Genomic DNA, 13885 nt, shown 5'->3' on the forward strand with positions numbered 1-13885 from the left:
TTACGTTCCCTGTGTATGATGATATGCGTTTTTTCTTTGAGTTTTGCGTACAGATGACACCATTGCCAAAACGATCCCCATTCACACGGACCCGCGTAAATGGCTAAAAACGCTGTATTCTGCTGGCAGGCAGTTAGATGGCATTGAAAAACAATACACTGAACACTTAATACGCCTGTGCATGACTTTCGTTTTCAGAGATTCGTGTTTTTGTTGTTTACACGGACACCGTTTTCATAAACGTACACTTTGAAACCCGTTTTCAAAAGTTTGCGTTTTCAGTCACCCAAAACACCGTTGTCAAGTAAATGACTGGCCAATACACGTAAAAAGGTTTACGTTTTTAGTTGAAAACGGTGTCGTGTAAATGGCCCCTAAGCCTTGAGTTCTTTCTGTTCAGTGTCCGATATTGTCTATGTTATGTGGTTGTGTTAACATTTAGCTCCTGTGATCTCCTGAATGTTCTCTTGTTAGTTTAATAAAGACTGTTTGGTAACACTTGATATTTTACTGTGTCCTTGTTACACGTTACATGTAGTTACTATAGTAATAACTATAAATTATACAACTATAAATTACATGCAAGTAACCCTACAACAAACCTTATCATAACCCTAACCCTATAGTAAGTACATGTAGTTAATTTAATATTACTCAGTACTTTATTTAAGAGTACTATAATTATACTGTAACAACACTGTAAAAAAAAGTTGCTGCCTTAAATTAAGTACAATCAACTTGGATGATTAAGTAATTTCAACTTCAGTTACATTAAACTGACTTAAAAATGAGTTGAATCTTGTATAACAAAAAAAAAAGCTGAAAATTGCTTAACATATTTTGATGAGTTAAAGCAACGTAAAAACATTGATCATTAAACTTTTTTTTACAGTGAAGGACACCTTAAAATAAAGTCTAGCCGACTGTTTTTATTTCTCTACTCCTTCATCGTGTACATCAGCCACCGTGACATGCTGACAAATGTCTCAGTGTTTGAAACGACATAAGGGTGAGCAAATGACATTTTTGGGGGGGGATTGAACTATATCTTTAACTATCTCTGACAGTTAACCAGTGTAAATGGCATCACAGGGTGAAATTTTATTCAAAAACATGACTTTGTTGTCTGATTTTAAGCTTTACATAGCCTACTTTTACCACCGTAGTGACCATAGCACACAACACTGGCAGATAGGATGATTGCAGTGAAAAAAAGGAGGGGAAACTGATTTTTGGTGAGGATTTGACCTTGTGACCATATTTGTGCTAGTGAGAGTGAGTTCTTGTCTTTGTGCATGACTGCAGGCCCTGAGGCTTAAAATCACAAAGCGCTGTCATTAAGAGTTTGTTGATAAGATCAACCAATGCTTGCTGCTTAAGGGGTGCACATTTAGTGCTACTAGAGGATTACAAACAGAAATCATGTTCTGATTTTTATTTTTGCACTGTCCATCTCATAAACTTTTTTGAATGCAGTTTTAAAGGGTAAAAAGAAATAGGGACATGTAGATGTGTATAAAGTGTTTGTATACAGGTTTGACTATATTTGTGAGGGCCGACATATTGAAAATGTCCTACTAATATGGTCAAAACTTGACATTTGAAATCATCCTGATATCAACAGGTTTGTGGGAGGATTCAGTTTCAGGGTATTGTAACTATGACTTCCATTTAAAAAACTTTACTAATATAATGAAGCCAGTGTGTGCATGTATTGTTGTGGACATCGATGTGTCAAGAGTTACGGCAAGTGTTAATGCCGCTCTTAGCTGAGAATGTCAGTGTCCTCTGTGTGTTGCATGCTTGTGCGAGCGTGATAGTAAGTGTGTATATGCATTGTGTCTTTGTGTGTGTGTGTGTGTGTGTGTGTGTATCTGTGAGAACCATGTTGGAGTGCTTTAGCGAAGCAGTGTAGCGTGCAGTACAGGAGTGATGTGGGCTGAGCCGACCTGACCGAGCCCCGGCCCTCCACTAATCCTGCCGTTTTCAGGAGCCCTGGCCCGTACTTGATGAGCTTGGGTAAGAAAAGGGGCATCTCTTTCTCCCGCTCGCTTTTCTCTTTTTCGTTCCCTCTCGTTCTTTCATTCTCTCTCTCTTTTTCTCATGCACCCCCTCTCAAACCCCAGCCCTGCCTGGAGCCAGTGTGCAAATGAATGAGTTCCAAGTGTTTACTCAGCAGTTCTCTCTCTCTCTCTCTTCTCTTTCTTCACATCTCTCTCTCTCTACACTGACAGATATAGCTGAGGTGAACACAAAGCAAAATTTTAAACATCTCTTGCAACATAGAAAAGTTCAATTTGCATAGATTTAGGGTTAGAATTAGATGAGTTGTTTGACTTATATTAATATACAGTGGCTTCAAAATGTTTGGAACACTTGGGAAAAAATGATCGAATTTTAACAGTAAAAGTACAATTTTTATCGACACTTTCCCTTACTCTTTACAGTGAAAAAATGTAATAAATCTAATTGGACCTTTCATCTAATTTTACAGTAAAATACTGTTAAATCTTTTTCACTTCCAAAATCTGTACAAGTCATCTTATAATTTAAAGTAAAAAGTCATAAAAATTGACATCCCTAGAATTCTCTGAGAGACAGCTTTTTTTGTACCACATATTTCATTTCAATCTGTAAAACTTAAAATGTTGCTATCGGATTTTTATGGTAAAGTTTTGGCAAACACGGCTGCCTCTTTCTTTTTTCTTCTTTGAAAATGTATGAATGTCATTGCACATTTTTTCAACAATAACCTCACAAAAGTGAAGTTAGACAAAATGAAAAGTTTTGGAAGGACATGAGGGTGTCATTCTTTTCTGGTGAACTATCCTCTTAAGTGTCTAAACATCACAGAAACGTTTTTCCTGTGCCTTTGCTTGTGGTTGCATAAAATCCAGAGGAAATGGACACAAGTGTATTTTACTTTAACAGCTATTGAGCCATTAAATCTTAACCGCCCATTTAATTCAATACAACCGCCCACAAAGCCCTGAGGAAGGAAAATCTTAATTTTTACTGGATATAAACATGTTCTAGACTTGTCATGATATAATGCATTACAAACCAGGTCCAATTTATTCCAGCACTTTTTGAAGAGTTGTCTCTGGTGTGTGTGTGATAAGAGAGTAATATTACGGGGATTACCGTGAGATGGTGGGCCCTGGGGCTGGTGGATGAGGGTGTGGGGGAGGAGGGGCTGTTTCCTGGCTGTAGCCCTTGTTTGTCTGCCTGACCTGGCAGCACTAGGGCAGATCCTGCTTGGATACAACCCTGATCCCACGCCTGTCTGAAGCTGTTAGCCAGCCGCTCTGTTCGGCTAGCTAGGCTTAGCGCGTCTGGGCACAGGGGGCCGCCACATGCTTTGTGCTTGGGCAGGGGTGAATGCTGTTTTGGCTTATGACTCTGGTCTTATTCATCCTACCATTTCTTTCCTATCAGTCAGAGCTGAACACTATCTGTCCAGTTCCTCACTCTCACTCACATCCCTTTTTTGCTCACGCCTACCCAGACATGCATGCTTTTACCGGTTTAAATGATATATCGGCTGTCTATTTAGAAAACCTGCTTTGAGCTTAAGTGAAAAGGTCTAGGGTAACTTTCTACCTCCTGACCTTCCTGTAGATCCCTTGTGTTGAAAAGCAAAGCCCTGGTAATTCCTTGATAGGTTTAACTATTCATTTACAGCTAAAGAGAATTCTGTGTGCACGCTGTTATTGTCTTTCTGTAATTCGATCAGTGAAATCCTGGGCGAGAAGTTGATGTTGAGTGCTATGATGCTGTATTAGCACCTGCCCTTCTATAGTCTCATTCTGGAGAATAAAAATAAACCAGCAGTATTTTCTTAACATTCTGTAAAGTTTGCACAGCTCAATTGCTGTTTTTAAAAGCTTGTTATTATTTTTCAATTGGTGGATTGAGAGGTAGTTTGGGAAGTCTCTTACAGCCTTTCTGTGTGTTGTTTCTGTCCTGGATACACAGTGAACCCATGGGCAAACTATGAGAGCGAGCAAGAGCGAGAGATCAAAGATAGAACTTTCAGTGAGCAGCCCGTTCTTTTATTTTGTCCTTTCTTGCACTGTAAAACATTTCAACCTGCTAAAATGAAAATCTTAAGTTTGATTGCTGCCTTTTAAGAGTCTAAGTGGTGCAAATGTGGCAATCTGCGGGGAAAAGTTTGTTGCACTTTTTGAACCACTTTGAACTTAATAAGAAAGACTCAAACTCAAAAACTGACAAAAATGTAAATGGATGGATAGAAAGTTGTATAAATCTCACAGTGAGCAAAAATTTGTCAACAAATTGAGTATTCATTATGTTTCAGATCATTGTTCATATGAAAAAAAAGCCCTCCTCCGTGAAACTTTTCAACTTAGAATATTTTGCAGACAAGTATTTATCCTCCACCTCTCCAACCTTTCCAACCTTTCCTTCCTAATCCTGTCACTCTTAAACCCCCCCAAGTCAGTGGAAGCTATTATGTAAGCCACTTTGCCTTATCTGATATCGCACAATGTATATTCCATATAAGGTCACAAGCAGGTACGACTTCCTTTGTGTTTTCCCTTGAAGGACAGAAGAGGAAATTGTTTATTTAGCTCATATTAATAATTAAGGTAAGAATATCAAAAAGCTATAGGCTAGGTTAGTTTCAATTTATTTACCTTTTCCCCATTTGTAACTTTTTTTTATAACTTTTTGTGAAAAGTTTGTTATATGGTCAGGTTAATCAGGCTACATGTCTTTCAATTACAGTTTCTAAAAATATACAAATTCACCCATCCAAAGTTAATTTAACGCTGATCTTCTGACCTTGCATTCTTTGCTAGTGAGGGGAGAACTGTCACCCAATCGATCGTCACGAGGCGGCCGGTGTCGTCACTCTGCCCGCTCTATAAAACTCCCCCCGACTCACTCACCTGGTTAGACAAACACCTCTAATCTACAGCTGAGCGCACGCTTATTTTGATAGGCTAGCCAATATTATTACAGCCTGTTTAGTTGGCAAATTGAGGGAATTTTACATTTTAAAATTCTAATAGCCATAAAGGTTTATAAAAGACAACTTTTATGAATCTTGCAAATTTTTCATATTTCACTGGCATGTGCAACATGACGGCAGAGTCCCAGCACTCGCCAGCCGAGGCGGCCAGTCCAGTGGTGCTGTCTCCCAACGTGAGCCTGGACTCCCCGATACCTCTTCCTTCACCAGCGCTCAGCCACCAGGCTCGAACCAAGGACGGTGTTCTCATCAAAGCCGAGCCTCGGGTCAGCAGTCCAAACACCGAGAGGGAAGAAGTGGTTTCACTGGGTCAAACCGAAGAACATCTGCCCGCCACTGGCAGCCGGAGGAGGAAAAGGCCAGTGCAGCGAGGTAAACCTCCCTACAGTTACATCGCACTGATCGCAATGGCCATCGCCAATTCACCTGAGAGAAAACTCACCCTCGGCGGCATCTATAAGTTCATCATGGAACGCTTTCCTTTTTACCGCGAGAATTCCAAGAAGTGGCAAAATTCCATACGGCACAACCTCACCCTCAATGACTGTTTTGTGAAGATCCCGCGAGAGCCCGGTAGGCCCGGCAAAGGAAACTACTGGACGCTTGACCCCGCCGCTGAGGACATGTTCGACAACGGGAGTTTCTTGAGACGGAGGAAGCGCTTCAAGCGGACTGATGTAAGCACGTATCCTGGATACATGCAAAGCTCGAGCGCTTTCACGCCAACACCGATGGGTAGACAGGCCTACCCCAACACCTTGTACCCGGGTGTGACGTCTGGCTACGGGTCTCAGTTGGCTGGTTCCCCGCACCCGGCGATGCTGCATCACTATCAGGCATCGGCCGGGGTCACGCAAGGCCAGCCCAGGATGTTCAGCATCGATAATATTATTAGTCAGCAGACAATGATGCAAAGCGGAGGAGATCTCAACTCGCAGTCTCTCGGCATGGGAGACTTGGGTGCCATGACCTCCAGCTGTTCCGTGTCAAACTCTGACCCAACCTGCTTTCAGACGCAACAGATAAATCCAACGAGCAACATGCTGAGCAGGAACACGGGATCTCTTGCTACAAACATGACAACCAGTTACACGTATCCCTCCTCGGCTTCGCCCACTCACCTGTCCGGGGTCACGCAGTCCAGCTTCTCTCCGGGAGGTTCACAGGTGTACTGTTCGGGGAACAGGATTTCTCTGCCCCCTGTGCGTTCTGGCTCGTGCGCAGATCATACAGAATCTCTTTTAGCTCTCTCTGGACCAGCAATGAACTCCTATAATAATTCATATATGAGACAAGCCAATTTTGCCTCAGGACTGGAGCGATACATGTGAAAACTTCTGCACTGACAACGTGTTCCACTGCATGTCAATGGCCCCGAGACTGAGTTCATATTCCTGTTGATTATGTAACAAAAGTTTTGTAGATAACGTGTAACTAGTTTTTGGTATATGTGTTCAAAGTATTTTGTGTTAAATAAAATGAAGAATTACAGTTCTGGTATTGATATGTTGTCTGAAACATTGTTTGACTATATCAGAAGACAAAACAACGCACAGAACAATGTAAATATTATAAGCAAATAAATGTGTTTTTGTGTAATAATTTTTCGCTTATTCTTCATTTAACTGCTAACCTAAAAAAAAAGTACATTAGGTTTATGTTCGATTTTCAATATCCAACATAATAATAATAATAGTAGTAGTAGTAGTAGTAGCCTAATCATAATAATAGTAATAATAATTACATCCATATAGTTTGACAGGATAATCGAGATATAACACGTATCAACTTGTAACTCCAATCTTTGTTTAATAGTCCGTATACAATTTAAATAATTTGATTTGATTTAGGTTATTTAACATTGGTTAAAATGTTTCTATTTAACCAGTATGAATTATTTTTTTATACATATAAATTCAAATAAATAGTTATTCGGTCAGTGATACACAGTAGGCTATATATTCTCAAAACAGAATTTAGCCTACATTAGCTCTTTTTTTTTCTTTTTTTTACGTTTTGAAGACTGATATTTACGCCTACAAATAGTAGCTATCTTAAAATATTTGTACACTATATTTAATCTTCCATCACGAATTGTGTAGGCCTATACAGTCATTTTGCTGGTGAGGGGGCGACATCGACTGGCTATTGGAATAAATGTCTAATAATTTCTGTAAAACCGAGATTTGGAGCATTTCACATAGAATCCACTAGATGTCAGCCACCACCAAGTTAACGTCATGGCTGGGTCTCTAATATGAGAACCTTTGTCAAAAGCATGGTTAATCATGTAGCACGTCGTAGAAAACGTTTGTTAATTATCGAGAGCCTCGGAACACTCCACAGTCCATTACAAGCAAACTGATCTTTCAGTTTTATCACATCATATTTACAATTAATGACAGCATTTTTTTTTCCCAAGCCATTATAGTCTATTTATTTCCGAGAGTAAAAAGTTTTGCTAAAATTAGCTTTTAAAACAATAAAAGCCTGTAAAGAAGTTTCAAAACTGCATCCCTTATGGTCCACATCCAGTGCCATTAAATGCTATAATTTTACTTGAATTATTATAATTTCATTTGAACATCTACTTTTGAAGAAGTAGTATAGGCTACAACGCCACCCTTTATATGTAGGATGTTTTCTTTTTTCAATTCAGAACGTTATTTATTTATGTCATAAATTAAATATATTAAATATAAATTAAATTAGTGATGTTTTCTATAGATTTTACAGTTTTTTCCAATTGCTAACACACTAAAATGACATGCACAGCACAATTATTTAAACTGACACACAAAGAGCAAAACCTCTTCTCAAGTCTCCAAAAGTCAAAACACATTTTCTGCTTTACACACATTTTGCAATTCAAAATGGCACTTTTTAAATACACTGAACACAGTTCTGTGCATAAGACACAACAATCTGACATAAAGTCACATGTTTGCCATCTCAAAACACTGCCATTCACTACATGAGCGAATTGGCCAATACATGTGTCACCTGGCCAAACACCTCAATGGTTAATTGTTAGCACTTCGATCTTTTTCAGTTTACTGTTTTATTGTGAGCATATTTTTGTTCAGTCAAATGTAAATATATCTGCTGTGAATATGTTGCACTGACTTGTTTGGTGAAAAATAAAAAAATAAATGTTTCAACAGCATGTGTGTGTCTCTGCAAATATTTCTGTGCATGTGAGCAGTCTGAAGAATTTTCTACAATTTGAACTATTTTAGTATTATGGCAAAGCATACTAAAGATTGCTTTTCATTATGCCCAAATGGCCAGACAAAAATCTGGTAATTTGAATGAAGTATGTGCCATTTCGTGCAAAAGTTTGATTTTGATAATGCTATATGTAGTTTTGGCTGCAGTGCTTCATTTTGCAGGATATATTAAGTATTTTACAGTTTGGGAGTGTGGTTTTGTGAATGTTGTTATTAGTATTTTGATAAAACCAGCCTAGTTTGCAAAATTGTGTGTTAGCAATTGGAAAAAAAACCTGTAATATTGGGGCGACAAACAGCAATTGCCTGAATTGAGCTCTTTTCCACTTGTAACGATACACTTCGTCTTATTCACTTTCGATAGTTTGAGAATTGTAAAATAGTTTCCGGCCTCAGTTAATTAAGAGCGCAATTCTATTGGTTATTGAGAAACTAAGGTCCTCCAACTTTTTGCAGCACAAAGTGGATTTAATTTTTGTTTTTGTTTATATGTTTTATGTCCAGAGTAAGAAATTATTTTTTTGTCTGTTTGTTTTGTTTGGTGCGGAATGCGGAGTTCAAGCGCTATTAAGCTATAGGCTATATAGACTATAATACAGCGTAGAACCGCAAGGTGGCAGTACTGTGGTTAAACATTTTACAGAGTTACAGCTTGCTTTGCAGTCCTTTTATTCCGTGTAAGCCCTCAACACATTAACTGGTGAGCCCACTTAAAAGCGGAAAGGAGGAAAAATAGGAATGGGAAGCCAATTTGTCAGTTTAGGCCGAAAACCGACGGTGATTATCTCGTTCTTTTTCAGAGTGTCGCCTGTGGTTTGCACTTTGACATTTATGTTGTCCAGGGCCCTAAACGTGCACGACATTTCTTTCTTTTCTTTTTCTTTTTTGTAAACGGAAAAGAGTGGCATTAAAGTGTATTCACTAGAGAACTGTAAATCCTTTATCTTAAGATATTAATTGCATTAGCCTACATAATGCATCAATGGAAAAAAAAGAAGTCATAGCCTATTCCTTGAAATTTTGATTATAATTCAGAAATCAAATATTGATTTTGTATTTTGTATTTTTTTTATTTTGATGAGACAGTAGAATTGCATGAGGTGCTAACTTGACCTCTGAGTTTGGGCTCCCACAGGCAGCTGTCACACATTGCTCCGGTCCTGCCATCGTCTCCAACAGTTCATGAACTACAATTTTGAACTAACTTTTTTTTTATTTTTATTTTTTTTTTACTTTTCTGTTTCCTTCTACACCTTTATATAACAAATAAAAAATGTACCAGCAATCAACTAAGCTGTGCATGAACATAGGCTAATTCTCGAAACGCCCAATTATTTATATGTAGCCTACTTTTAATTAGTTTAATACGTTTAGCCTAAATAAGAAGCCTACTTATGGGAAACGGAATAAAAGAGAAAATATTTGATTGAAAATATGGTCACAAAGCATGCAGAGCATGAAATCTGGCACATCCTGCAGATTTTAATCGGAGGCACAACTGTCTTTGTATTTGAATAATGAGCATAATAAAAAAGTATTCGATGCCCGACTCTAATAAAGGTTATTTACTGGTATTGATGGTTCATAAAGAACATTTAGCATCCATAGGAGCTTTCCAATGCACAAAAGGTTCTTTATAGTGGAAAAAGGTTCTTTAGATTTAAAAAAAAAAAATTATGTTCATACTAAGAATGTTTTATTTATGTTAAGAACTGTTGACTGAAGGTTCTTCTATGGCGTCGCTGAAAAAAAAACCCAACCTTTTGGAACCTTTATTTTTAAGAGTGCGCGCGCGTTCTATGGCGCATAAAGCATGTCATTCACCCATATCACCCATTAGCAATGACGAATCCGAGCAGGTTGCAGAGAGTGTGTGCTTTTTACATAGGCTACGTTAGGAGAGGTATAGGCTATGATAGCTATGCACAAATCATAAACGGGGTTGTTTTGAATCCCTGACAGGCATTAAAAGATAAATCGAACGCAGAGAGAGATTTTGTATAAGCGCAAATTTCCTTTCATCCTGTTTTTTTGAGCAAATGTTATTGTATTTATACACAATTTAAGATATTTTTCATGCCAAATAAAGAAATGTTATTATTTAAATAGCCCGTACACCTGCCGAGTAGCTAATATAGAACAACGTATTGATTCGTGCTGTTCTGCATTGGTAATAGGCTACAATGCAAATGAATACAAGAAACGTTAAAATATCGTGAAATATTTAATGTGCAATTTACTATATTATGGTCTGTAAATGCTAAATTGAGGATTAACTTTAAGTCTCAAAAATATTAAAATAATATTTCCATATTCTTGCTGTAGCTTACACGTTTGTGAATAATTAGCTATAGGCCTACTGTTGCTTTTAAAATGTATTCGCTGATTCATACAATTTATTGGAACATTTGATTCATTAAATGTTTTTGAAGGATACGATTTAATACTTTAGCCTATATGTATATCTCTTGAATAGGCAAATGAATAAACATCCATCTGGTGATTTAATGCAAAGAAAAAAAGCCATTGCTTTTCTTTCTTTCTTTATCTTGTTTCTTTGCCATATTATTGATTATTGCTGTATTATCGATGTTGCTATCTAGGAAAATACAGCATAATAACAATGCAAGATACAATGCAAAAATAGGCTAACGGTTAATTTAATAATTTGGTCTTATTATTATGATGCTGTTTTTTAAACAACAATAGAAAATAAAACATAGTATAGTAAGCAATGAAATTGTTTGTTTAATGTGTTGACAGTTTATTTGTTGTCATCTTTGAAAAATCCTCGGCTTTATTAAAGTTAAATCGTGCGGAATTTTTTTTTTCTTCTCTGCATTATTTTTGACATTTGTCGCGAATGTCAGTTAAATGTCCCTATAGCACACTTGATAGGGCAAGTTGATAACACTTCTCCCTTGTGCTGCTTTTTTCGGCTGTAAACTTCCCTAGTTCCTGGTTACCGACATGCTGATCACGTGATTATGGGGACTGGATAAATAGTTTTTGGAAGCCGCGCGGGGGTATAGGCTACTTGGAGTCTCTTTCACGCACAGCGCTACGATTGTACACGAGAACAAATAGCCTACTCGAATTATGAAACCTGAAAAGCTAGTTAGTGAATGCATAGTCATAATTCTATTCGTATGATCCAAAAGTTTATATTGCATATGGACCAACTGCACACTCGATGAAGAGAAAATCGAGGTCTGGGAACCTAGTGTCCTGTTCGACTTGAAAGCGCTCTGAGCACTGGACAGTTTTTGTGTTATGCAAGTCCGGTGTGATTCTTTCGAGTCTTCTTTCGTTTCGTAAGGTACGTTTTCTATGCGGCTCCAGGACGTGAAGACAACGTATTTTTGGCTTCTGGAGGACGGGAGTTTTGTCGTTCCAGAACGCACAAGTGACTGAGACGACACACTGCTTGTGCTGGGTGCTGCACGAGACTGGACACGGAACGCGAGAGAGCAAGACAAAAAGACTCTCCAAGGATGACTCTGGGGACGGACATGTCGGACAGTTCTGCTCTGTCCGACGACGTGGACATCGATGTCGTTGGCGGGGATATTGTAAAAGAGGGTAAATATCTTCACCATCATCATACTTTTCACTTGGACAATGACTCCGATGACAATCTATCCCAGAATGCGGGAGAGGGCGCAGTCTCTCCGGGTCAAAGCAGCTTGGACTGTCCGGCTGACCGGGTCGGGCCACAGGATGACAACAGAACCGGTGCGTTAACTGGGGATAAACCAGGGAAAAATGCGTTGGTGAAACCCCCTTATTCTTACATAGCCCTTATAACCATGGCTATCCTGCAGAGCCCGAAGAAACGTTTGACTCTCAGCGAGATCTGTGAGTTCATCAGCAGCAGGTTCCCGTATTACCGGGAGAAATTCCCCGCGTGGCAAAACTCTATCCGTCACAACCTGTCTCTAAATGACTGCTTTGTCAAAATACCCCGTGAACCCGGTAACCCGGGCAAAGGCAATTACTGGACCCTCGACCCAGAGTCCGCCGACATGTTTGACAATGGGAGTTTTCTGCGCAGAAGGAAGCGCTTCAAAAGACACCAGACCAACGAGATCCTTAGGGACCCGGGGGGATTTCTACCTGGCTTTGGCTACGGACCGTACGGTTACAATTACGGCCTACAGCTGCAGAATTTCCACGCGCATCACCCCTATCACCCACACCACCCGGGAGGTGCGTTCCCTTTCCAAAACGCACATTGTGCTCTCCCAACGCCTTCCTCGATATTCTCCACGCCACACAGCTTGCCTTCGTTTTTGGGTACCGAGCTGAGAAAGCCTTTCTATCCTCAACTCAGCCCGACTCTTCCTGGTCTGGCGCCTCTCAAAACGGACACAAATGGCCCAAGCCGGCCTTCCTTCTCTATAGACAATATAATCGGTGCGGCTAGCTCTCCAGCTTCGCCGTACACCTCACAACCGGGTGGACAGGCTCAGATCTTGGCCATGCTGACTCCCACGCTTGCCTCGGCCACGAACCACTTGAATCTAACGCAGGACACGATGCTTCAGCCGGGCACACAGACTTTCTCGAGCAAAACGCCAAGCCTTAACAATTGCCATTTCTAGAGTGGCAGCAAATAGAAAGTGCAGCAGCCCAGTTTAATATGGTTGTTTCGTCATTTGCTAAGGTAGGATTTACACTTTTGCAAGATTAAAATGCCGCCCGTTTCATGTTTCTGAATTCTTAAATAAAAGGCTAATTAAGTATATTTATGAACTGTAAATATGTAAGATTTTGAAGAGAGAAACAGGCTGAAGAGAGGAAATTAAGACCATGTAAATAGTAAGCTAAGATTTCACCTTTGGACGGCCAGTGGACCTTTGCCGCTTTGTCCAGAAAGTTAAATAGTTTGTACTCATTGATATGGAATTTCCTCTTTTGGTTGACTTAAATGAAGATTGTTTTAACTATTTTATTGTTTTGTATATTTTGTGAGTTTGTGAAAAGCACTGTCAATAACCGAGACTTTAAACTCAGGATTTACTTGTTTTGAAAGCACATTGCCAGAGACAATAGGGGCTGTAAATAGATTAGTTAACGTCCCACTTCCCCTAATTCTCTCAACAGAAGTGTTCTGGTGAATTTTATATTTTATTTTATTTCTGTTGATAGATGATTATGTGGTTCTTGGTGTAAATCGCATTACCTCTTTCTGTCTGACACTTGTGCATATACATATTTCATTATTCCATTGAGAAATTATCTGTGAAAAGAATGTTGTTATATGTAAAGAGACAAAACAATGTCCATAGGTCATTTTCTGTTGTAATGGCAAGACAATAAATGTTTGTGAATTTTGAAGATGTTTTCGTTAACTTCTTTTCATTTAGTCTTCGATCAGGCCTACTGACCTGCCTAAAAGAGTTGTCTAACGTTTATACACAAAATAAATAGTTTGAAGTTCAAACAATTACGCGAGTTGAGAAAACAAGTAATTTGAACAAATTAATTCATTTATATTTACAATAATTTAGTTTTTAGTTTATTGTAAAAAAAATAAAAATAAAAATAATTAGCAATAAGAAAGAATTCAAAGTCAAAGAATAATATTGTTACGTTGTTAAAATGTTCGTTTAATTTTTGCTGCCAAACTGGCCTAGGTTATTTCTTAAGGCTT

At 38.7% G+C, this 13885-nt stretch overlaps 2 protein-coding genes across 2 annotated transcripts; both read left to right on the top strand.

The window, feature by feature from the left end:
• Window positions 1–4141: 4141 nt before the first annotated feature.
• Window positions 4142–6595, top strand: foxe3 (forkhead box E3). The gene has a single exon (XM_082189011.1). It carries the CDS (start codon window positions 5068–5070, stop codon window positions 6328–6330), a length of 1263 nt encoding a protein of 420 aa, XP_082045137.1. The 5' UTR covers window positions 4142–5067; the 3' UTR covers window positions 6331–6595.
• A 4628-nt stretch (window positions 6596–11223) lies between these two features.
• foxd2 (forkhead box D2) lies at window positions 11224–13569 on the top strand. The gene has a single exon (XM_082187921.1). The coding sequence runs from the start codon at window positions 11724–11726 to the stop codon at window positions 12831–12833; it is 1110 nt and encodes a 369-aa protein (XP_082044047.1). The 5' UTR covers window positions 11224–11723; the 3' UTR covers window positions 12834–13569.
• The last annotated feature ends 316 nt before the right edge of the window (window positions 13570–13885 follow it).

This window comes from Leuciscus leuciscus (genome assembly GCF_965113295.1).
Source record: "Leuciscus leuciscus genome assembly, chromosome: 13".
NCBI classification, from domain to species: Eukaryota; Metazoa; Chordata; class Actinopteri; order Cypriniformes; family Leuciscidae; genus Leuciscus; species Leuciscus leuciscus.